Source organism: Indicator indicator, chromosome 2 (assembly GCF_027791375.1).
Source record: "Indicator indicator isolate 239-I01 chromosome 2, UM_Iind_1.1, whole genome shotgun sequence".
Taxonomy (NCBI): domain Eukaryota; kingdom Metazoa; phylum Chordata; class Aves; order Piciformes; family Indicatoridae; genus Indicator; species Indicator indicator.
The window spans coordinates 59,603,866-59,627,574 of record NC_072011.1 but is presented as its reverse complement, the minus strand read 5'-3'; the positions used below and the strand labels follow the sequence as shown (position 1 = coordinate 59,627,574).

Here is a 23,709-nt window from a genome sequence, read left to right as displayed (position 1 = left end):
CTTCATCAAGTCACGGAATGGTAGAGGTTGGAAGGGACCTCTAGAGATCAAGTCCAATCCTGCTGCCAAAGCAGCATCACCTATGGCAGGTCACACAGGAATGCATCCAGACAGGTCTTGAAAGTGTCTAGAGAAGGAGACTCCATAACCTCTCTGGGCATGGTTCCAGTGCTCTGTCACCTTTACACAAAAGTTTTTCCTCATGTTGAGGTGGAACTTCCTGTGCTCCAGAATGAGCAGCAATGGACATAAACTATCTTGAACACCACTGAAAAGAGACTAGTGCCTTCTTCTTGATACCCACCCTTCAGATATTTATAAACGTTCATAAGATCTCTCAGCCTTCTCTTTTCCAGTCTACACAGCCCCAGGTCTCTCAGCCTTTCTTCAGTGGGCCTAAACAACCCCAGTTCCCCCTGTTCTCCAGACCCTTCACCAGCTTTGTTGCCCTTTTCTAGACCCACTCCACCTCAACATCTTTGTAGTGAGGGCCACAAAACCGAACCCAGGTCTCAAGGTGTGGCCTCAACAGTGCCAAGTACAGGGGGACAATCCCTTTCCCTGGTCCTGCTGGCCCCAATATTCCTGATCCAGGCCAGGATGCTGCTTGCCTTCTTGGCCACCTGGGCACACACTAGCTCATGTTCAGTACTGCTTTACTCCCTATTAATTCATACCACTGCTTCTCTCATTCCTGCACCATGCATCATATATTCCTGTAGTGACAGATGTTTCATTGAACTTTCCAGCCTGGACCTCCTCCATCCTATTTTGCTTGTTTCAAGTGTGGTACAAGCAACCAGCCCTACGCTCGCTTCTGTGGGTCCTGTGGTGTTTACATAGAGCCTCCATCAAGGCTGGGTTCTCCCAACAGCAGTCTCATGGATGCTGGGAACTCACTGGGGTTCTCTGAGGTAAGACACACAGTATGACAAAAGCTAAGTTTGAACACAACTAAATCCAGCCTTATTCTAAATAGCAAAGTGAGTAACAACCATATTCTCCAAAGCCTTAGCTCTTTAAGGACTTCTGTCCATTACTTGTGGCATATGTCTGTCCTTTCATGCCTATCTAACAATGTTTTTAAAACTCTGTTTTAAGAAAGACCATAACACTTAGCCAGGCCAGCCTTTGTCCTTCACAAGCATACATGCCATTCTGCTGGCAGTCATAGAAGCATAGCATGCACCTGAAGAGATTTCACAGAATCACAGAAACATTCAGGTTGGAAAACACCCTCAGGATCACCAAGTCTAACCCAGAACCCTACCCTACAAAGGTCACCCCTAAACCAGATCCCCAAGCACCACATCCAAACAACCTTTAAACACAAAACAGGGTTGGTGACTTAACCACCTCCCTGGGCAGCACATTCCAATGCCTGACCACTCTTGCTGGGAAAAAATGTTTCCTGATGTCCAGTCTAAACCTACCCAGTGGTAGCTTGAGGCCATTCCCTCTTGTTCTATCACTAATTACCTGTGAGAAGGGACCAGCACCAGCCTGTCCACAACATCCTTTCAGGTAGCTGTAGAGAGCAATGAGGTCTCCCCTCAGCCTCCTCTTTTCCAAACTTGAGTATTTGTGGTAAGTTACATCATTTTTACAGACTGGTAATTAAAATCAAGAATTGTTAATGACTCTTGCTGCTACATTTTCCATGCCTTTCCCATTTTGTACATTGTTCTAGCTAATTTCTGCTTGTAAGCCATTTAATGTTATCTAATTATATTACTGTTGTGGGTTGGGTTTGCACCCAACAAATTGGAAATTTACACAGACACTCCCAGCAAATTTACCACACTAACTCAGAACTTGGAAGCAAAATGCAATTATATTTACAAAAGTAGACTAACTATAAAAGTATAAAAGGCAATAAACATATGGAGGAGATATTTACACATATGGAAAAGGTATTTACACATATATGCAATTCAACAACATGACAATACCCCCATGGACAGACTGACACCCCCTGTGCAGACCAGAGGGCTGCTGTTCCAGTTAACAAGTTATCTCTATCCCACTCCGAGTCAATTCTTACCATAGCCTAAACAAGATCAGGCCAAGCAACTAAGGTCAGAGAACAGAGACACAGAGAAACAAGCAAGGGAGCAGCAGAAAGAAAAAAAGAGAACACTCTGCGTTCCTAAACTATATAGAAATTTGCAGAACCAATGAAATGAAATAAACTTATCTCTGTTACTTGCTCAGACTCTTGGGAAAATAAGTCCAGCCCCTGAAATGAATTCTCCAGGGAAAAAAAATCATCTAATTCTTATTTACTCCAGCCCCTGGACTGAATTCTCTAGGGGGAAAAAAAAAAAAAATCTTATTTACTCCAGCCCCTTGACTGAATTCACTGGGAAAAGAAAAAAAAAAAAATCTAATTCTTATTTACTCCAGCCCCTGGACTGAATTCTCTAGGGGAAAAAAAAATCATCTAATTCTTATTTTCAATTAAGCATAACTTTTAAAACAGTGACAATTGCTTACACTTCTCCTTTCCCTACACCCCCCCTACAGGCTAAACAATTTCAAGCTCGAGTTGCCTGGCAGCCTCTTCCTATTGCCTTGCCAAAAACAAGAGCAGAACTGAAAGAAAGAGAAGAGAAAGGAACCCAAACCATTGGACTTTTTTACCCATCTAGCAAACTGCTGGAAAAGAAGGAGCTGGAGCTGATTTCCCAACAGGAAAAGCTGGAAAAGATGAGTGACCGGAAGCCTCTTCTGACAGCAATTAGTCCAGGAAAAGGTTGGGAGATTTTGTTTTCTAACCAAAGCTGCAATGTGTGATCTTGTAATTTTTCTTAGTCCTTGGAAGGTGCCATCAGTAGGACACTGATTTACATCTTTACAAGTCTTGTCTTCCTACCAGTCTCTTGTAAATTTCTGTTCTTTAGAATTCAATCATTGCTTTCCATCAACAGCTATAAGAAAGTTTATCAGCACATCAAAATTTTAGTTACTGGCTCCATTTGCAGCCTTACTAATGTGCTGAGAGTTTGCTTTCCTCAGATGCTACAAAATATGGGGCAGGTGTCCTATAAAGTGCTTGGCCCCCACTACTCAGCACTGGTGAAGACACACCTTGAGTACTAGCCCCATTACAAATGTTTTGGGGCCCTCACTACAAGAAAGATGTTGAGGTGCTGGAGTAGGTCCAAGGAAGGTAAATGAAGCTGGTGAAGGGTCTATAGAACAAGTCTTGTGAGGAGCAGCTGAGGGAACTGGGATTAAGTCTGCAGAGGAGGCTGAGGGGAGACCTTCTCCCTTTCTACAACTCCCTGAAAGGAGATTGGAGTAAGATGGTTGTTGGTCCTCTCTCCCTAGTAATGAGTGACAGGACAAGAGGAAATGGCCTCAAGTTGCACTAGGGAGGTTAAATTGGCTATTAGAAGACTCCCATCTCACTTCAACCTCCATTCAGGAAGTTGTAGAAAGCATTGAGGTCTCCTTTCAGCCTCCTCTCCTCCAGACTAAACAACCTCAGCTCCTTCAGCTGCTCCTCACCAGACCTGTTCTCCAGACCCTTCACCAGCTTTGTTACCCTTCTCTGGACTCACTTCAGCACCTCAGTGCCCTCCTAGAGAGAGGCCCAAAACTGAACCCTGTATTTGAGGTGTAGACTCACCAGTACCGAGTACAGAAGCACAATCACTTCCCTACTCCTGCTGGCCACACTACTCCTGATCCAAGCTAGGATGCTGGTGGCCTTCTTGTCCACCTGAGCACACTGCTGGCTCATGTTCAGCTGGCTGTCAACCAACACCCCCAACTCCTTTTCTGTTGGACAGCTTTCCAGCCACTCTTCCCCGAGGCTGGAGTGTTGCATGGGGTTGTTGTGACCCAAGCACAGGACCTGGCACTTGACTCTGCTGAATCTTATACAGATGACCTCAGCCTGTCCAGATTCCTCTGCTGAGCTTCCCTACCCTCCAGGAGATCAAGACTCCCACCCAGTTTAGTGCTATCTGCAAACTTACTCAGGGTACACTTGATCCCAGGGCATGTCCTGCTTCATGTTGTCTTGATAAGATGAATTTTCTAAAGATGCTGTCTTTTAAATCATCCAGTACATGGGTAGAAAAGAAGTGTTAATCACAGTTGTAAGGATTTTTCTCCTGCTTAAATCTCTCTGATCAGGTTACTGGAGAAAACAGCTGGATCATGTCTGTGCTCACCTTAGAAGCTATGCTCAGAACAACCTCAAATTCAGAGCACTGATTGGAGAACCTCGAATGGGAAAGGTAGGAAGGACCTTGTGAGTATTATCTTCATGTTATGAAAAGATTATTGCAGCTGCTAGATACAAACTGGAAGACAAAATGTCTCCCTTTTCCTTACACATTGGTCTGTTTCTGTAATTTGTCTCATGCTGTTGTCTTATTTTTTTAATCAGTCTCTTATTGAAGACCATAGAATCACAGAATTGTCAGGGTTGGAAGGGACTTCAAGAATCATCCAGTTCCAACCCCCCTGCCATGGGCAGGGACACCTCACACTAGAGCAGGTTGCTCACAGCCACATCCAGCCTGGCCTTAAAAATCTTCATGGATGAGGCTTCTACCACCTCCCTGGGCAACCTGTTCCAGTGTCTCACCACCCTCATGGTGAAAAGCTTCTTCCTAACATCCAATCTGAATCTACCCACTTCTAGTTTTGCTCCATTCCCCCTAGTCCTATCACTACCTGAAATCCTAAAAAGTCCCTCACCAACTTTCTTGTAGATATCTCTTAAGATACTTAAAGGCCACAATAAAGACTCCTTGGAGCGTTCTCCCCTCCAGATGTTTTTCTGCTTTCTTTTCTATGGCAACTTCTATTCTCCTATCTCACAGCTATCAGAGAAGTGATGGAAGCATGAAAAGAGAAAGTTTAGAAGACAGAAAAGCCTTGCTCAGCTGCTTTTATAGCATCCCACAGTGGGCAACCAAAAAAAGAAAAAAACACCAAAAAACCAACCAAAAAAACTGACATGCATGGAGCTGGGCAGTTAAAGAAAGCCCTGCTGGAAATGGGGTTTAAATTTCATGCTTGCCTCTACTCTGGGCTGGATTGTAGCAGCAGATAGCAGCAATTCTCTTTGGGTATGTAGTAGACTTCTAATGTAAACTAGACCAGTACTAGAGGAACAGGGTATTGTTTTTTTCACTGGAGATGTAGGCTTCATGGTATCATCAAACTCTCCTAAAATGATTAAAGGGATGCTAGCAAGAAGCTGAAAACTGAAAATTCTTCCTAAAGAATCATGGACAATAGGGCTGCTATGACTGAGAGTTTATTTGGTCCCTGTTCTAAAGGAAGATCAGCTGTGCCTAAACTGCTCTTGAGAGATGTTTGTCTTGAAGCTTTTCAAACTCACCAACAATGGATATTTCACCATTGCTCCAGGCAGGCCATTTCTGCATTCAATTGTCCTTGCTGTACAGCTTTTTACAGCTTTGGCAGCCCTGATGGGTTAAGGAGTTGCATAGCCTCACACTGCTTCCCAGGTTCTACCAGCACATCTGCTTGGGGCAACATCCCATGGACTGGACCAGTGACTAACCCAAGCTGAAAACAGCACTGGAGGGGACAAAAAGGGATGCTAGTGATAGCACAAAAGCAGGTTGGGAGTGAGCAGTTAGAAGTGGGATGCAGGCAGAAGTAGGGTTGGAACCTCCTAGAACTGGCATAGCTGGAATCTTACCCAAGTCTTCCTTGTTAAAATTCAAGCCCAGAATTACTTAGCCTATCCTGACTGATGTGACACAGCAGGCAAAAAAAACCCAATAAACAAAGAATATTAGCACATAGAAACAACTACAGAAAAGTTTGTGAGTACTAGGGGTCAGAAAGCTAATTGTCACCTGGCAGATTATGCTTTGGAGAGGTATGACACTCCATCAGATATTCTGCATCTGAATTCTATAGCTACTGGTTCCATCAATATGTTCAGAAGTTATAGATATATATATAAATAAAATGTATATTTATTATAAATATTTAATATTTATTATATATATTCATTATTATAACATTATATTTAATAATATTATATGTTGTTATAAATATTATATATAATAGAAATATAATATATTATCTATTAGAATACATATTTATCATATTATTTACATATAATATATATTATATAAATATATTTTAATATAATTTCTATATTATATATAATAGAAATATAATATAGTATAAATATATATTATTATAAATATTTATTCTGTATTATATAATATATATAGATCTATATATATTTTATATATATATATATGCATGCTAGGTGGAGTTGAACTCTAGGTCCACTGCAATTTCTTTCCTCTACTGGAGGAAAAATACTAAATGAGCTAGAAAAGGCTATTTTCCTGCTGCTTCCTGCCCTTTTGTCATGCAATTGTCTTGAAACCAGCCACTGCCCCTCAAAAGTAACAGAAGAGATTCCAGGCAGTTGCCATCTCTCTGGGTTTAAAGCTGCTTTGTCAGTTCTCATGGGGATTAGAAATATAATCACCCTTATCTCAGAATTCTCACCCTGCTGCAATATCACCCTGTCAGCTGCATTGCACTTCTTCAGAACCTCCTATGCAGGTGCTGGAGCATGTTCAAAGAAGGGCAAAAAAGCTGGGGGAGGGTCTGGAGAACAGGGCTGGGGAAAGGTCTAAGAGAACAGGGCTGGGGAAGGGTCTAAGAGAACAGGGCTGGGGAAGGGTCTAAGAGAACAGGGCTGGGGAAGGGTCTAAGAGAACAGGGCTGGGGAAGGGTCTAAGAGAACAGGGCTGGTGAGGAGCAGCTGAGGGAACTGGGGTGGTTTAGTGTGGAGAAGAGGAAGCTGAGGTGAGACCTCATTGCTCTCTACAACTCCCTGAAAGGAGGTTGGAGTGAGAGGTGGGGGTTGGTGTCTTCTCCTTAGTATCAGGTGATAGAAGGAGAGGAAGTGGCCTGAAATTGTGCCAGGGAGGTAGGGGATGAGGGTTAGGCTGGATATTAGGAGAAATTTCTTTGCTGCAAGAGTGGTCAGGCATTGGAACAGGCTACCCAGGGAGGTGGTGGAGTCCCTATCCCTGGAGGTGTTCAAAAAAACGTGTAGACATGGCACTTGGGGACATGGTTTAATGGCTATATCACAGGTAGGCCACACATGATTTTTTCTGTTGGCTCCATTATAAACATCCTCAGCAAGGCTTACTGCTAAAACTCTGTGTACTTTTTGTAAGAGATACTAACCAGCTGCTCTTTGCCTCTAGATGAATTCTGCTACCATCTGTGAGGGTGACTGTGAAGTCACCATTACACTGAATTATGCTCTTGCTGTTAAGAAGGTGAGTTCTGAAGCTGTTGTTAGATCAGTCAGGATATAATGCTAATAGATTTTTAGATGCAGGTCCAAACAAGAAATCCTTTTGTTCAGAGGTGGTTAACTCTTCACTCCAGAAAAAGGAATCATTTATTTTTTTCTCTTGGAGCTGGCTGAACAAGGATCTTTATCTGATCAAAGCAGGCTTCATGATTATGTCACTATTACTTTGCATTTCATCAGTCTGCTATCAATATTAACATTCTTCTTTCAGCTGTTTGACAGTTCTAGCACTGCTTAAGTCTTGGTCTTAGACCCTCCTTTTTCTTCAAGTCTGCTATTTCTTTTTCTCTCAAGAAACAAGCTCAGTTATTATTCAGTCACTTGGAGATAATGTTTGCCACATCTCTTGTTAATGATATCCAAACACTGTGTCCAGAAACACCACAATCCAAAAAACCACTCGTGTTAATTTCCAGCTTTACAAAGAGGAAAAATCTCCCATTTCTCAGAAGCAGAGTTCTCAGGGTTGGAAGGGACCTCAAAGATCATCCAGTTCCAACCCCCCTGCCATGGGCAGGGACACCTCACACTACATCAGGTTGCCCAGAGCCCCATTCAGCCTGGCCTTAAAAACCTCCATAGAGCCAAAATTCAGCCTGTACCTCTTGTGTAGAATTTTAACAAGCCTACCCTCCCCTGTGGTGTCTGAAAAAGTCTCTCATGTCATTTCACAACTGAGGACTTAATTAGCTCTTCCACTTGAATGAGAATTTTCATTTAAGTGACATTGTTCCTGTTTTTTTTTTTTAATCCAAACAAATACTTAACACAAGCTTTAGACAAAAAAAAAAAAAAAGCTGATTACTTTGCCTCAAAACAGGTTTTAATGACAGAGCATAATTTATCTAGTGCTAATTTGAGACTGATACTAAAGCTTATATATATTTTTTTCCCCCATAAACACCAGCACTGTTCTGTGCTACTAAGATTCTTACAGGATCACACAATCAATTAACTGCCTGCATTTGATGATTCTACAGGATACTCCTACTAATAAACCAGGGAAGTTCAACAGTCATGACCTGAATACTGCAGCAGAAGGCAGAGATGGACAGGATGGCAGTCAAACCAGTTTGGGTGAGATTTCCCCTGCCCCCCAGTCTTTGTGATAGACCACCTCAAATACTGGTTTCACTTTTGGGACCCTCACTACAAGAAAGACATTGAGGTGCTGGAGCAGGTTCAGAGAAGGAGGACAAAGCTGATGAAGGGTCTGGAGAACAGGTCTGGTGAGGAGCAGCTGAGGGAGCTGGGGTTGCTTGGTCTGGAGAAGAGGAGGCTGAGGGGAGACTTCATTGCTCTCTACAATTCCCTGAAAGGAAGCTGGAGTGAGGGGGGGGGTTGGTCTCTCCTCCCTAGTACTAGGTGATAGGATGAGAAGAAATGGCCTGAAATTGTGCCAGGGAAGGTTTAGGTTGGATACTAGGAAGAATTTCTTTTCTGCAAGAGTGGTCAGGCACTGAACAGGCTGCCCAGGGAGGTGGTGGAGTCACCATCCCTGGAGGTGTTCAACAAATGTGTGGCCATTGCCCTTTGGGACATGGTTTAATGGCCATGGTGGGGTTAGGTTGATGGTTGGACTCAGTGATCTCAGAGGTCTTTTCCAACTGAAACAATGCTCTGATTCTGTGAAATGCAGTAGCCAGGAACACAGTAGTAATGCTTGGAAGGTTAACCACAGAGACAGGCAAACTAATAGATCGGTACATTCTGTGCCTCCTTACATTGATCTTTAAGTTTCAAATGTGCCCAAGATGAGGTTTAAGGAATGTACAGACTGTCAACAACTCATGGGAGTGCTTCATCCCTAAAGGACAGCTGAGGAGGCTGGTAAATTGCTGCCACAGCTCAGAGCAGCGTTTTTGCAGAATCACAGAAGCATTTTGGTTGGAAAAGACATTTAGGATCGACCTAAAGTGTTCTCCAACTCTACCAAGGCTGGTGCTAAACCATGTCCCCTCAGCACCACATCTCTGCCTCTTTGAAACCACCTCCCTGGGGAGCCTGTTCCAGTATTTGAGAGACCAACAACTACCTGGCTCTGATCTCCTTTCAGGGAGTTTTAGAGTGTGAGAAGGTCTCCCCTCAGCCTCCTCCTCTCCAGACTAAACAGCCCCAGTTTCCTCAGCCACTCCTCACCAGACCTCTCTCTAGACCCTTCAACCAGATTTGCTGCCCTTCTTCCCTCCAGCACCTCAATGTCTTATTTGTAGTGAGGGCCCCAAACCAAACCCAGTCCTCAAGGTGTGGCCTCACCAGTGCTGAGTACAGGGGTCAATCCCTTCCCTGGTCCTGCTGGTCACCCTAAAAAGTCCCTCACCAGCTCATTTGTAGGCCCCCTTTAGATACTGGAAGGCCACAATAAGGTCTCCTCAGAGCCTTCTCCTCTCCAGACTTGATGATCTTAAAGGTCTTCTCCAACCAAAAGGATTCTGTAGATTATGTCTCTTACAAATACTGGAGATGAATATCTATTAAAAGTCTTTCAGTCTTGTTCTTAAGTATTTGGGAGCCAAACAACATTGGAAAAACTGTAAGGTTTTTGATCAACAAGTCATGACTCTGAGTCAAGCCTGCTGAGTAGCTGCAGCTAGTTAAAGACATGCAACCCTCCCCCTAAACTCCACATTTCATTAAATCTTCATTTCAAAGCAGCAAGTTTTGAAGCTTGCCTGAGTGTAAACCTTTTGTTACAACCAGTCTGATCTGCAACCAGTATTTCATCACTTTCTCTTGTAGCAGAGTAATAAATATTGCTTTGATTTCAACACAAAGCACGCTGGTTTTGGTGGATAAATTCTTTCCAGGTCTCTCCCAGAAGTTCTTGTTAGGATACTCACTTTGCTTTGAATTAACCTTTGTTTCCCTTTCTGGTAGGCAAAGAGGATCATTATCTTTTCCATCCAAGAGGTGAAATAAGGAGAGCAAAGCTGAGAACACTTGTAGGAAAAGAAGAGAAGCTCCCTGTACGTATCTTCTGTCAGTAAAGGCAAAACTACCAATAAGAGCCAAAATAGAAAGATTTTAACACTCACTGAGGGTGAGGGAAGGAAACAAAAGTCCAGCTTAATATAAAAGCTGAACACTGGTAACTGCCATTTATTACTCAACAGGAAACCACAGTCACAGAATGGTAGGGGTTGGAAAGGACCTCTAAAGGGCAAGTCCAACCCCTCCTGCCAAAGCAGGATCACTTAGGGCAGGTCACATAGGAGCAATTCCAGGCAGGCTTTGAAAGCCTCCAGAGATGGAGATTCCACCACCTCCCTGGGCAGCCTGTTCCAGTGCTGTGCCACCCTCAAAGTAAAGAAGTTCCTCCTCATGTTTAGAGGGAAATTCCACTGTCCAAGTTGTTGAAGTGCTTGTTCCTGTGCAACAAGCTTTCAAGTCATAGAATGGTTTGGATTAGAAAGGACCTTAAAAATCATCTCTGTTGACTCAGTTTTCTCATGGAGCTGAGGTGTCAGCACAGCTGAGGCTTTACTTCCAGTAAACATCCTGGAATCACTTCCTACTAAATAGATTATCAGCAATGGCATGGAAAAGTTCAGAAGGGTAATGTACATTAATCTAAGCTTGGATCAGTCAGGCAGCTCAACAACAGGTGGAAGAAGATACAGAGCTTTGTGATACCAGTCCAGAGAGAATAATGCTTGGTCAAGGGACTGGGCTTTCAAAAAGGGAGAAAAAAGGAGGTAGAAGGCTGGGAAGGAATAAAAGGAAAGGGGTTTAGGTTTTGTTGTTTCTTTGCTGGTTGAAGATTTAGGAAACTAACTTTCATGAAGTGAAATATTTGCTGGGTTTGTTTTATTTTTTTAAATAAAATACTTCCTCAAGTTCTACAAGCTTCAAACTTTAATCCTATAGCAAAGACCTGGTGAGATACTAACCTGGGTTATGCAGCACTTTGCTCCAGTTTGGAAAGGGCTCAGGGACTAGGAATATTGAAGGGCTCAGCTACACCACATTCATGCCACACTGTCCATCTTCCACCTTAACTCAAGATGCCTCTCCTCCTGGTGTTTTCACTCTGCCAATACACTGTTTTCCGTGTTTCCACAGCCAGAGTCTAGACAACTCCTGGATGAACTGGGTCCAAATGGGAAAGGAAGAATCACCTTGGTAGAACAGTTGCTCAGTGAAGTAAGTTATTGCTTGCTTAAGTTTCTCTTTCCAACTGTTTGACCACCGAATGCATGAATATTAGCCTGGTACACATCTTAGGAGACAACATCCTTGCAATGCAACCATCTGCAGAATGAAAGAACATTTTGGAGGAGAAACAGATCTATTTTACATTCATGTATGTTCTCTTCAAATTCCTATTTGTCTAGTAGGGCATAGGGCATTCTCCTCTGGGTTTTGCAAGGCTGTACAGAAAAATATCTTGATGTTATAGTTTAGAGTCAAGTTCTCTGTATAGCAAACACAAGGATGACTTCTACTTTTTTGGGGTTTTTTTTACTGTGTAATAAGATCTGTGGGATCTAATTTGACTGCTTTTCTTACGATATATTTACTCTGGCTTTGAGCTAGGAGACAGCATCTTTAGAAAAAACAGGAAGAAACACCACCATGCAGTCAGAACATTTCTCTCTCTTGAGGATAAAGTCCATTGCCAACTCAAGTTGCTTTAATCACAGAAGCAACCAGGTTGGAAGAGACCTCCATCAAATCCAACCAGTCACCCAACCCTAACTAATCAACTAGCCCATGGCACTAATTGCCTCATCCAGTCTCTTCTTAAACACCTCCAGGGATGTCAACCCCACCACCTCCCTGGGCAGCCCATTCCAATGGCCAGTCTCTCTTTCTGTGAATAACTTCTTTCTTAGATCAAGCCTAAACTTCCCCTGGCACAGCTTGAGACTGTGTCCTCTTGTTCTGGTCACTGGTTGCCTGGGAGAAGAGACCAACTCCCACCTGGCTACAACCTCCCTTCAGGTAGTTGTAGACAGCAATAAGGTCTCCCCTGAGCCTCCTCTTCTCCAGGCTAAACAATCCCAGCTCCCTCAGCCTCTCCTCAAAGGGCTTGTGCTCCAGACACAGATAGTAATAATAGCAAAGCAAGGTGGAAGGTGAAGAATCTGTGGGGCTTTTCACAGCTCACCTTTCCTCTCCTTTGCCTTCTAGGGGGCTGACCCAAACTGCAGCAGCGAGGAGGACCGGCCTGCTCTCACCATTGCTGTCCTTAACAGGCATGCAGAAGTCATTCCCCTTCTTGTGCAGAAAGGTGCTGACATTGACCAGCAGTCAGGGCTGTAAGTAAGATTGTCTGCCTCAGGCCTGTGGAAGCTTTACCACAAAAATGGACTTTCAGAGAGTCACAGAATTGTTTGGTTGGAAAAGACCTTCAAGACCACTGAGTCCAACCATTCTCTAACTCTACGGAGGCTGGGGCTAAACCATGTCCCTCACCACCACATCTCTGCCTCTTTGAAACACCTCCAGGGAAGAGGATTCAATCACCTCCCGGGGGAGCCTGTTCCAGTCTTTGAGAACCTTTTCAGTCAAGAAGTTTCTTATAACATCCAACCTAAACCACCCTGGTGTAACTCAAAGCAATTTCCTCTCATCCATCACTTGTTATTAGGGAGAAGAAACCAACACTCACCTGGCTCCAATGTCCTTTCAGGGAGTTGTAGAGAGGGAGGTCTCCTCTCAGCCTTCTTTTCTCGAGAATAAACAACCCCAGTTCCCTCAGCTGCTCCTCACCAGACCTGTTCTCCAGACCCTTCACACCAGCTTCTTTGCCCATCTCTGGACCTGCTCCAACACCTCGGTGTCTTTATTGGAGTGAGGGCCCCAAAACTGAAGCCAGTTCTCAAAGTGTGGCCTCACCAGTGCTGAGTACAGGGCAACAATCACTTACCTAGTCCTGCTGGTCACACTATTGCTGATCCATGCCAGGATGCTGGTGGCCTTCTTGACCACCTGGGCACACACTGGCTCATCTTCAGCTGTCAATCAACACCCCCAGGTCTTTCTCTGCTGGGCAGTTTCCTACCATTCTTCCTCAAGCCCTGAGCATTCATGGGTTGTGACCCACGTGCAGGACCTGGCAGTTGGCCTTGTTGAGTCTCATATAATTGGCCTTGGCCCTTTGATCCAGCCTGTCCAGGTCTCTCTGCAGAGCCTTCCTACCCTCCTGCAGATCAACACTCTCTCCCAGCTTCATGTCATCTGCAAGCTTACTCAGCATGCACTCAATTTCTGTTAGGAAAGTTGCTCTTCTACTCAAGTCCTTTTCCTGTCTGCGTCAACTTAGTATCACAGACAACACTAAAGCCTATTCCAAAAACATCAGCATGATGCCAAGTGCGTTCTACAGCCTTCCATTCATTGAATCATATAATCATTAAGGTTGGAAAAGGCCTCTTAAGGGCATCAAGTCCAACTATCAACCTAACACCACCACCCCTAATCTGGTAGACTTCTCCACTTACCAGGCCAGTTTTCCTTAGGCTCATATTGCTCATTCCTCCTTTGCAGGCACAATAACACTGCTCTCCATGAGGCAGTTCTGCTTGGATCGGAGGGAGAGGAGTGCATCCGAGCCCTGCTACGGTAAGTACTGTAGCTGGGCCACCAGCTCAGGTGCAGGCCACCCACAGTCTGCTTGCAGCTCTAGTTTGCAATACTGAAGGGCTCACAGCTCTTGCCTCATAGCTGTGCCCCTGCAGGAAGAGGCAATCAAAAATGCTGCAGCTGCTCTGCATCAACACTTACCTACAAGCCGCTTGGTTCATTCCAGTAACCGTGTTCAGCTCCTTGAAAATCTATTCCCAATCTGTTCTTTATTTCCAGCTGCCATGCAAGCCTGGAAAAGCAGAATGCAGAAGGGCAGTCGGCCTATGATTTGGCTGTCACAGCTGGAAACGACCAAGTTCTTTCCCTGTTCCCAAGTCAGCTTGGACAGGGAACGCTGGAGAGACTCAGAAAACCCAGGGACGTTGATCCTGTCAGCGTGTGATTGCAGCTGCCTCTTCACCATGATGGTTCTCCCAGATTGGGAGCACCAAAAGGCATGCAGCCAGTTGTCTGCAGACCTCACAGCCCTGTAAGAGCAGCTCAGGCCCCATCACAGCCAAATATTCTGTACCAGCTTCCACCCCCTGTTCCCTCCCAGCAGTTCACAGCACAATTCTTCACCCACTGCACTCTGTCCTGCAAGATTTCCTTTCCCTTACAAACTCATGCAGGGAGAGGAGCACCCAACCCTTTCAAGGCACAAGGACCTTTGAAGGAGACCTGAAGGACACTGCTTCAGGCAGTTTGACACTTGAACTCACGCTCAGCACTGCAAGCTGTATTTCGACTCGCTTCATTTGCATTTTGCAGTTAAAACTGCATCCAGTGCAGCTCAGATTCAGACTGCATTGGGTAAGAAGAGACCCTCAAAGGTCACCTTGTCCAACCCCCCCTGCAGCCAGCAGGAACACCTCTGACTAGATCAGGCTGTGCAGGGCCACATCAAGTCTGATCCTGAATGTCTCCAGGGACCACAGGTTGAATACTTTTCCTCCAGAAAACAGTAAAATTACTTTGCTGGTTCGCCTTCGACTTTTATTTACAAACGCATCAGCATCAGACAGCAGCCAACCACAAAAAAAAGTTTACAAGGATACCAGGCATACCAAGATTGGATATAACTAAGACATCATCCCCAACCCCCTTGAAGGGTTTTTAAAAACTCCTTACCCTTTAGATTTCTACATGCATTGGTATATTCAGTACAAAAATGGAAGCGTCTGTTAGCTTTTGCAAGAGACAAAAGTTTTTGCACCAGAGCCACTGCATCTCCAAAACCAGACACAGCTGAGTATAAAAATAAAGAGCACACAAAACCACAAGTAGCAATCCTTAGTGAAACCAACAGGAAGAGCAGGAGAATCCCACCAGGATAAAAATGACTCTCTAGGCAGTGCATTGAACACCAGGTACTACCTGGACAGATTCAGGGGAATGAAGGAGAAATCAGTCTGCTTCTCACAGAGACACTTGGAATGCAGCCTTGGTAAAACACGACCATTCATGGAAGAGGCAGTGCCAGAGATCCTGTACAAGGCAGGTGCCACCAGCAAGGCAGAAGTTAGTGTCCTAGGAGACCAGGTTCTTTATTTGACGGCGCACGTTTGCAGCTGCATCCTCAACGCTGGTCACCTTCTGCAAAATGCTTTTTTTCTGCAAAGAACAGAAGTAAAACATGACTGCCTGCCACTGAAGGGAGCCACCTACATCTTCCAGGGCAAAACTGCCTACCAAGAATCACAGAATCCTTTTGGTTAGAAATGAACTTTAAGATCATCAGGTCCAACCATTCTCCACCTCTACCAAGCCTGCTGCTAAACCATGTCCCTCAAAACCACATCTCTGCCTCTGTGAAACACCTCCAGGGATGGTGACTCCACCATCTCCCTGGGCAGCCTGTTCCAGTACCTGACCACTCCTTCAATAAATAAATTTTTCTTACTCTCCAACCTAAACCTCCCCTGGTACAACTTGAGTCCATTTCCTCTTGCCCTAGAGGAATTTCATGATCTTCCAGCATCACAGGGGTGTAGAAAAACATGATGGTGCCCACATGTACGTACAATTAAGTTTCTCATTCGTTCTTTGTCCAGCTTCAGGAACTCCTGCAGTGTCAGGCTACTAGCATCTTTCTGAAGGCTAAGAAAAGCACAGCCTGCAGAGTGTTTTTTATGCTCCTCCCTAACAAACAAACAAAAAGGAAAAATAATAATTAAAAAAGAAAAGGAATGAAAGGTAGCTCACAACACAATACAAGCAGCTGCTCTTCTCTGCAGAGCATGGGTTATTGGCATTAGAATCAAAGAAACACTTAGGATGAAAAAGACCTTCAAGAGTCCAAGCATTAACCCTACTCTACCAAGTCCTCCACTAAGCCATATAGCCAAGCATCACATCTACACATTTTTTGACGCTGCAGTGACTCCACCACCTCCCTGGACAGTCTCTTCCAATGCCTGGTAACCCTTTCAGTGAAAAAAATTTCCTAATGTCCAGTCTAAACCTCCCTTGGTGCAGCTTGCGACCATTTCCTCTTGTTCCATCACTTGTTACTCGAGAGGAGACCGACTCCCAGCTTGCTTCAGCCTCCTTTCAGGTAGTCGTAGAGTGCGAGAAAGTCTCTCTTCAGCCTCCTTCAGACTAAATTCCTTCAATTCCACCTCTGCCACTACCTCCTGGACCGGTTCAACCTGGACAGGTCTGTATAGAGGGAGGGGGCCGGGGAACCCCCTCGGTACTCACAGGGGGTCATCGTCGGGCTCCCATCCCTCCAGCTCCTTGAAGCAGAAGAAGCACTGTGCCACGTCGGGGCTGTTCTCGCTGGGGCAGTGCACGAACCCCGCCGCCGCCATCTGCGAGCAGAGGGAGCGCGGGAAGGCGCCGTCAGCGCCCACCGCACCGCTCCCGGCCCTGGTCCCCCCAGGCTCCGCTGCCCCGCCGGACTCACCCGTTCGGGCGTGCAGACGCAGCCCTCCGTGAACGGCCAGTTGCAGAAGGTGGCAATGCGTGTGGAGACGAAGTAGAGCCGCCATTCCTCGGGCACAACGTCCGGAGCGGCAGCCATGGCTCGGTTCAAATGGCGACGGTTGGGCGCGGGGCAGGGCTGGGCAGGGCAGGACGGGAGCGGCGCGGCCGCGGGGGCCGCCGGGAGCTGTAGTTCCTCTGCCGCTCCCTCAGCTCCGGGGCGCTTGGTGCTGCGGGCAGGAGCCGGCGGGCGGTATCGTGGCACTCACCGCCCCAGCCGTGATGAGGCCGCGCCTCGAATACTGCGTCCGGTGTTGGGGCGCTTACTACATTGCCACTTAGATGCTGAGGGGACTGAAGTATCTCTGCGGAGAGGCTGAGCGAGCTGGGGCTGTTCAGCCTGCAGAAGAGGATGCTGAGGGGGGATTGTACCAGTGCTGATCATAGAAACATAGAATGGTTTGGGTTATAAGGGACTTTAAGATCACCTAGTTCCCACTCCTCTGCCATGGGCAGGGACACTTCCTACTAGACCAGGTTGCTCAAGGCTTCATCCTTGAATGAGTGTCAGAGGGATGGAGCCAGACTCTTCTCAGTGGTGTCCAGGGACAGGACAAGGGGCAACAGACACAAAGTGGAACACAGGAGGTTCCACGCAAATATAAGGAAAAATTGTGACTGAGGTGCTGGAGTGTGTCCACACAGAGAAGGGCAGCAAAGCTGGTAAAGGGTCTAGAAAGCAAGTCTTGTGAGGAGCATCTGAGAGAACTGGGGTTGTTTAGTCTGGAAAAGGCTGAGGGAAGACCTCACGCTCTACAAACTCCTGGAAGGAGGCTGTAGTGAGGTGGGGGTCAGTCTCTTCTGCCTAGTAACAAGTGATACGACAAGAGGAAACAGCCTCAAGTTGTACCATGGGAGGCTTAGGTTGGATACTAGAAGAAACTTCTTGACTGAAAGGTTTCTCAAAGACTAGAACAGGCTCCCCAGGGAAGTGGTTGAATCCTTGTCCCTGGAGATGTTGAAAAGGCAGAGATGTGGTGCTAAGGAACACGGTTTAGCACCAGACTTGGTAGTTAAGAGTTGGATTCGATGATCTTAAAGGTCTTTTCCAAGCAAAACAATTCTATGATTTTATGACTCTGGGGGGCTGGTGCAGCATCAGGCATGCCCAACCCAGCAGCAGGTCACTCCACCCAAGCCACAGTGTTCTCACACCCCATGAGGTGAAACTTCCCAGCCTGAAACCTTCCTCTGGGCCTTATACCTCTGCCAGACCTGGGTCTGATGATGTGCAAACCATGCGCTTGGCATCCAGGGTCTCCCTTTCCCACCCTGGAAAGAGGTGCTGAGCCCTGCTGCCACACACCACTGCACATGAATCACAGAATCACAGAATGGTAGGGGTTGGACGGGACCTCTGAAGATCATCTAGTCCAACGCCCCTGCCAGAGCAGGATCACCTAAACCAGATCACATAGGAACATGTCCAGGAAGTCTGCAGCATTCTGAGAGTCTCCAGGCTTTGAAAGTCTCCACCATCAATCTGGGCAGCCCGTTCCAGTGCTCTGCCACCCTCGAAGTAAAGAACTTCCTTTTCATGTTTGGATGGAACTTCTTATGTTCACGTTCATGCAGCAGTGCTGGCAAAGACAAGCAAGAAGCACTCTTCTAACTCCTGAGGAGCCTGGGACAGGGTGTGAGACAGCAGGAAAAGGATGTTGATTTTTTTTAAAGCCTCCATCACAAACCCAAGGGAAAGGAGAACAATTTACTTGGTTGGACCTCATTGGTGTTTCTAGCTTACACCCATAAGAAGGTGTCATGGGATGGCAGAGAAGCACAGTGGCTCTGTGGAGGCAGGACCTGCACAGGGATTCTCCCACTGCTCTGTGGTAGTGGCTGCCTGTTCTTGCCACAGGGAGCTGCCCTTCCCCTCCTGCAGGCAGCAGGAGTGGCTGAACTCACCATCTCTGCCTGACTAACTCTGCCTGCCAGGAGGAGGAAGCAAGAGCTGGCAAGCTGGCTCCCTGCCGCAGGGACAGGTGGCAGTTGGTTTTGTGGCCAAGAACTGGCTGCTCATCCATCATAGTGGCAGGAGCTCAGCTTCCTGCACTACCTGATGCAGCAGGCAATGTTTGCTCAGAGAGGCTCCTCCAGAAAAAAAACCACAGGGGCTAGAGGGAAGCAACCCTGAGGATCAGGCTACATCCTGAAGCAAGCTGATGTCAACAAAGCAGAAAAGGTATCACTGATGGCTTAGCTCAACCACTTCCTAGGAGACTATGGTCACAAGCAGGTGGGTCTGCAGAGAGGCACATCCTGACACCATGGAGGGCAACGAATAGACCAAGCAAATTTCTGCTTCTTCCCCAAGACTGGATCTGAAACCTGGAAAGAAGCATTTGGCACATGCGTGTGGCATCAGGACTTGGGGAAAAGAGATTGGTCTTTCAGAATCAGCTGTGAAGGGTTGTGTCTACAAAATTGCTGACAACTGTGCTGAACGATGCCAGCATTTACCTAGCTCAGCTACTGCAGAGAACAGGCTGCCCAGGGAGGTGGTGGAGTCACCATCCCTGGAGGTGTTCAAGAAACGTGTGGCCATGACACTTGGGGACATGGCTTCATGGCTGTGGTGGTCTTATGTTGAAGGTTGGACTCAATGATCTTAGAGGTCTTTTCCAACTGAAACAATTCTGTTTCTGTGAGAAGCTGGCCACAGCAGGTGGCTTCCTGGTTGTGAAGTATCAAAGCTCAGATAAAGCGTGTGGGAGGCTTTAGGCTTTGCTGCCCTGCTAGGAAAAGAATGAGGTTCAACCTTGACCCTCCAGCAAAGTCTGGTTTTTGAACTGAGCTGTGTTTGGCAGCCACAGCCAGTGCCAGTGCCACAGCTGCTGTGCAGCTCAGGAAGGCCTGGAGGAATCACCCCAGAAAGCAGAGGGGAGGCTGACTTTGTAACCACAGCTAACATCACTCCTCACGCTGCCCTCTGAGGCATGCAGAGCAGGGAAGCAGAGGGCTGAGAGCACACAGTTTGCCTTGCCAAGAGCCTGATCCACTGCAGAGAAGGCCAATTGTGTGTGACCGTTCAAGCAGTGGATTTAAGCTGCTAAAGCTTAAGGGACATTTGAGCTTCTCACTATTCAACACATTGGGGAAGCTGGAAACAGTCCCTGTACAGCCACAAGAGAGAGGTGGAGCTGCAGCAGCTCTTTTATAGGTATTTCGAGGGCTGCCTGAGTCCAGTGCTGACCTAGTGAGGGCATGTAGAGCTCCCTGGCAACGCATTTCCCAGGGGCCACCTATCAGTTTACACATCTGACTTCACATCATGCCTGTTAGGAGGCTGGCCTCAACCTCCTGTCCTCAGAAGACTCTTGTAGAAAGAGAGGAGTGAATTGCTGCTCATTGAGCAGTGCCTCTCTGCTCAGCCACAGAGTGCCAGCAGAGCAGTGCTCTGTGCTCACCCACACAGCCAGTGGAGAAAAAGAAACTGTCCCTTATGGGCAGACTGAGTAGTCAAGAGAGTAATACAGGCACAGAGTCACAGATCACAGATGACATCAGGCTGTAAAGGACCCTCAAAGGTCATCTTGTATAACCCCCCTGCAGTGGGCAGGGACATCTTTAACTAGATCAGCCTGCCCAGGGCCCCATCAAGTCTGCCCTTGAACATCTCCAGGGATGGGAACTCAACCACCTCTCTGTCAACTGTTCCAGTATTTCACCATCCTGACTGTGAAGAACTTCCTCCTGATGTCCAACCTAAATCTCCCCTGCTCCAGTTTCAAACCACTGCCCCTCATCCTATCACCACAATCCCTTCTAAACAGTCCCTCCCCAGCCTTCCTGTAGGTCCCCTTCAGATACTGCAATGCCACTATTAGGTCTCCTCTGAGCCTCCTCTTCTCCAGGCTGAACAGCCCCAGCTCTTTCAGCCTGTCCTTGTGAGGAGAGGTTCTCCAGCCCTCTGATCATCTTCATGGCCCTCCTCTGGACCCACTCCAGCAGGGCCATGTCCTTCTTCTGTGAGGGGCCCTACAGCTGGACACAGTACTCCAGGTGAGGTCTCACCACAGCAGAGAAGAGTGGCAGAATCACCTCTCTGGATCTGCTGGCCAAGGTTCTTTTGCTGCAGCCCATGATGCCACTGGCCTTCTAGGCTGCAAGTGCACATTGTTGGCTCATGTTCAGCTTCTCAGCCAACAGGCACCCCAGGCCTCACCACTGTCCTTCAGATCTGGTTTGCTGGGATCCCTTTGCATGTCAGGAAGGCCTTCTTTGGGTCATTGATCTTTGCCCAGACCATCAGCAAAATCTTCAAAGCCATCCACACTTCCACTCACCAAAGCCATTAGGATCAACAGGGAGAGATCTGATGGCAAACAATTCAAAGGCAGCACTGAGGAACAGGGTGTGGAGTTTACAAAAGCACAGAAGATGACACTAAGGGATCAAAACTTAAACTTACCGTTCTGGGAGTGTGAGATAAAATAGGTAGAGTTGTTAACTGACTTACTAAAAAAAAAAAAAAAAATTAAAACAAGTAAATTATCAAAAAAAGGAGTCATGACCACATAAATCACAGGATCACAGAATGTTAGGGGCTGGAAAGGACCTTGAAAGATCATCCAGTCCAACCTCTCTGCCAGAGCAGGATCACCTAGAGCAGATCACAGAGGAACACATCCAGGCAGGTTTTGAATATCTCCAGAGAGGGAGACTCCACAACCCCCCTGGGCAGCCTGTTCCTGTGTTCTGTCACCCTCACAGGGAAAAAAAATTCCTTATGTTTCAATGGAGCTTCCTATGCCTCCACTTCCACCCATTGCCCCTTGTGCTGTCTTTGGGCATCACCAAGCAGAGCCTGGCTCCATCCTCTTGGCACTCACCCTTTACACATTTATAAACATGAATGAGGTCACCTCTCAGTCTCCTCCTTTCCAAGCTGAAGAGCCCCAGCTCCCTCAGTCTCTCCTCATAAGGCAGATGTTCCACTCCCGTAATCGTTTTTGTGGCTCTGTGCTGGACTCTTTCAAGCAGTTCTCTCAAGCAGCTGAACTGAGGGTCCCAGGACTGGGCTCAATATTCCAGATGCAGCCTCACCAAGGCAGAGTAGAGGGGGAGGAGAACCTCTCTGACCTACTAACCACACTGGGGTCTAATAGACCCCAGAATGGCATTGCTGGCTCATGGTCAACCTGCCATTCACTAGGACCCCCAGGTCCTTTTCCCCTTCACTGCTCTCCAGCAGGTCAGTCCCCAGCCTACACTGATTCATGGGGATACGTGGCAGGCCTTACTAACCACAGCCCTTCAATCCACCCCAGGATCCTATTGGCCTTCTTGGCCAGAAGGCCACATTGCTGACTCATCAAGACGATGGGCAGACAGTTCAAAGAGCAGTGCGACTACAGTCAGGCATTTCCAAGGGAAGGGCTTTAATTCCATTCATCAAGACAGACACATTTTTCCTTTTTTTTTTTTTCTTCCCAAATCAACATCAAAACCTTTTCACGCGGCCACAGAGCAGGTGGAGACGTGCACAGATGCTTGGGGAACACCACACTCGGATGGGTTCTTCTTCCCCTCCCACTGCTGTTGTTTTGGTGAGGATGGACATTGCTTACACAAAAAAAAACATACTTGGGTGTTCCTCTCTTGAAGACTCTGTTAAGGCAGCTACCACTACAGCAAGGTACCCAACAGGTATACAAAATGGATTAAGACCAAAGTCATGTTTGTGGTCTACAAAGTCACGTAGCTCTCTGTGGGGTCCTGGTGTGAAAGGGACAGCACAGGGGGTGTGATTCCTACTTACATGAATGGACCAAACTTTGGCCAGGCAGCAGAGCAAACTGACAGCTTGCTCTTCAGCTACAAGAAAAGTTATGCAGAGAAGCCCTAAACTGTGTAAAAAACACTTTGGGGCTTGAATTTTTGTAATTTTTAGTTGTTTCTATTTATTCTTTGCTCTTCTCTTAGGGTTAGAGCCATGAGATCACAGCCTAGATGCCTCTAAGGACTGGAACTGGCCCATCTCTATCCTCTCCTCCCTCCAAGCTGCAAAGAGATTGCTTTTACAAACCAGAGCCTGCATTTCACATGTCACTTCTGACTTTTGTTCTGGGTTTCTTCTAGCCAGAGCATCTGTAGCAGGAGGAGGTGGATGCTGCAGTCTGCAAGGCTGGCTCTGTGGATAGAGGTGTGCCCAAAGGGCTGATCTGCAGCATCAACAACTGGCAGAGAGGTTGTAAGATTTCAAAGAGCTGATCTGGCAGCTGCTGTGTCCTACCTCACCTAGTTACAAAACCGCTTTGACACCTTCTTCCTGAACATCAAACACTGCACACGACAAGGACTTCACATTGAGCACAGGGTCAACGAGGGGAAAGGAAGGCGGCAGGCATGGAGAGGGAGAAAGACATCTCCCTCTGAGCCTTGCCTTCAGGGATCACAGGAGTTCATAATGAGCCTACAACGTGGTTCCAATATTGCTGTTCTGGCACGTGCAGAGCTTTCCTAAAGTTAGCATTCAGCTAAATGCACCAATATCTAATTTTTCCTTCACAGATTCAAGACATGGATCCTAACAAAGCAATCAAATCACAGAAACACTGCAGATGACTTCAGTTTAGATGTTCATTCCTTAGAAACAAGTAAAAAAAAAAACAAAAACCAAACAACCCAGAAACAAAAAACCTGCAACTACTTTTTGGGACAGGTTTCAAAATTTGAAATCCATGAGGCCCCCTCTGAAATGACTATTTTTTGTTTGTTTGTTTGTTTGGATTTGTCTCTTTACTTGTTTGTCAACGAGGCTTCTCCAAAGTAACAGTGTCAGGAAACACTTCTCAGAATGA

The 23,709-nt window shown here is 46.5% G+C and overlaps 2 protein-coding genes across 2 annotated transcripts in view; one reads left to right on the top strand and one right to left on the bottom strand.

Annotated features, from left to right (window-relative positions):
- The window catches only part of DZANK1 (double zinc ribbon and ankyrin repeat domains 1), a 31,424-nt gene extending 17,100 nt beyond the window's left edge, over positions 1–14,324 (top strand). The window contains exons 11-20 of the mRNA XM_054397540.1: positions 750–914; positions 2,527–2,755; positions 4,147–4,250; positions 7,239–7,313; positions 8,332–8,428; positions 10,229–10,317; positions 11,414–11,494; positions 12,485–12,612; positions 13,844–13,918; positions 14,159–14,324. Of these exons, the coding sequence (XP_054253515.1) occupies positions 750–914; positions 2,527–2,755; positions 4,147–4,250; positions 7,239–7,313; positions 8,332–8,428; positions 10,229–10,317; positions 11,414–11,494; positions 12,485–12,612; positions 13,844–13,918; positions 14,159–14,324 (1,209 nt within the window). The remainder of the gene's footprint in view (positions 1–749; positions 915–2,526; positions 2,756–4,146; positions 4,251–7,238; positions 7,314–8,331; positions 8,429–10,228; positions 10,318–11,413; positions 11,495–12,484; positions 12,613–13,843; positions 13,919–14,158) is intronic.
- Positions 14,325–15,451: 1,127 nt separating this feature from the next.
- On the bottom strand, positions 15,452–16,946 carry BIRC5 (baculoviral IAP repeat containing 5). Its single transcript, XM_054397384.1, has 4 exons — positions 16,830–16,946; positions 16,625–16,734; positions 15,946–16,063; positions 15,452–15,535 (listed from the first exon to the last, which is right to left on the bottom strand). The coding sequence occupies exons 1-4, from the start codon at positions 16,944–16,946 to the stop codon at positions 15,452–15,454; spliced, it is 429 nt and encodes a 142-aa protein (XP_054253359.1).
- Positions 16,947–23,709: the final 6,763 nt, after the last annotated feature.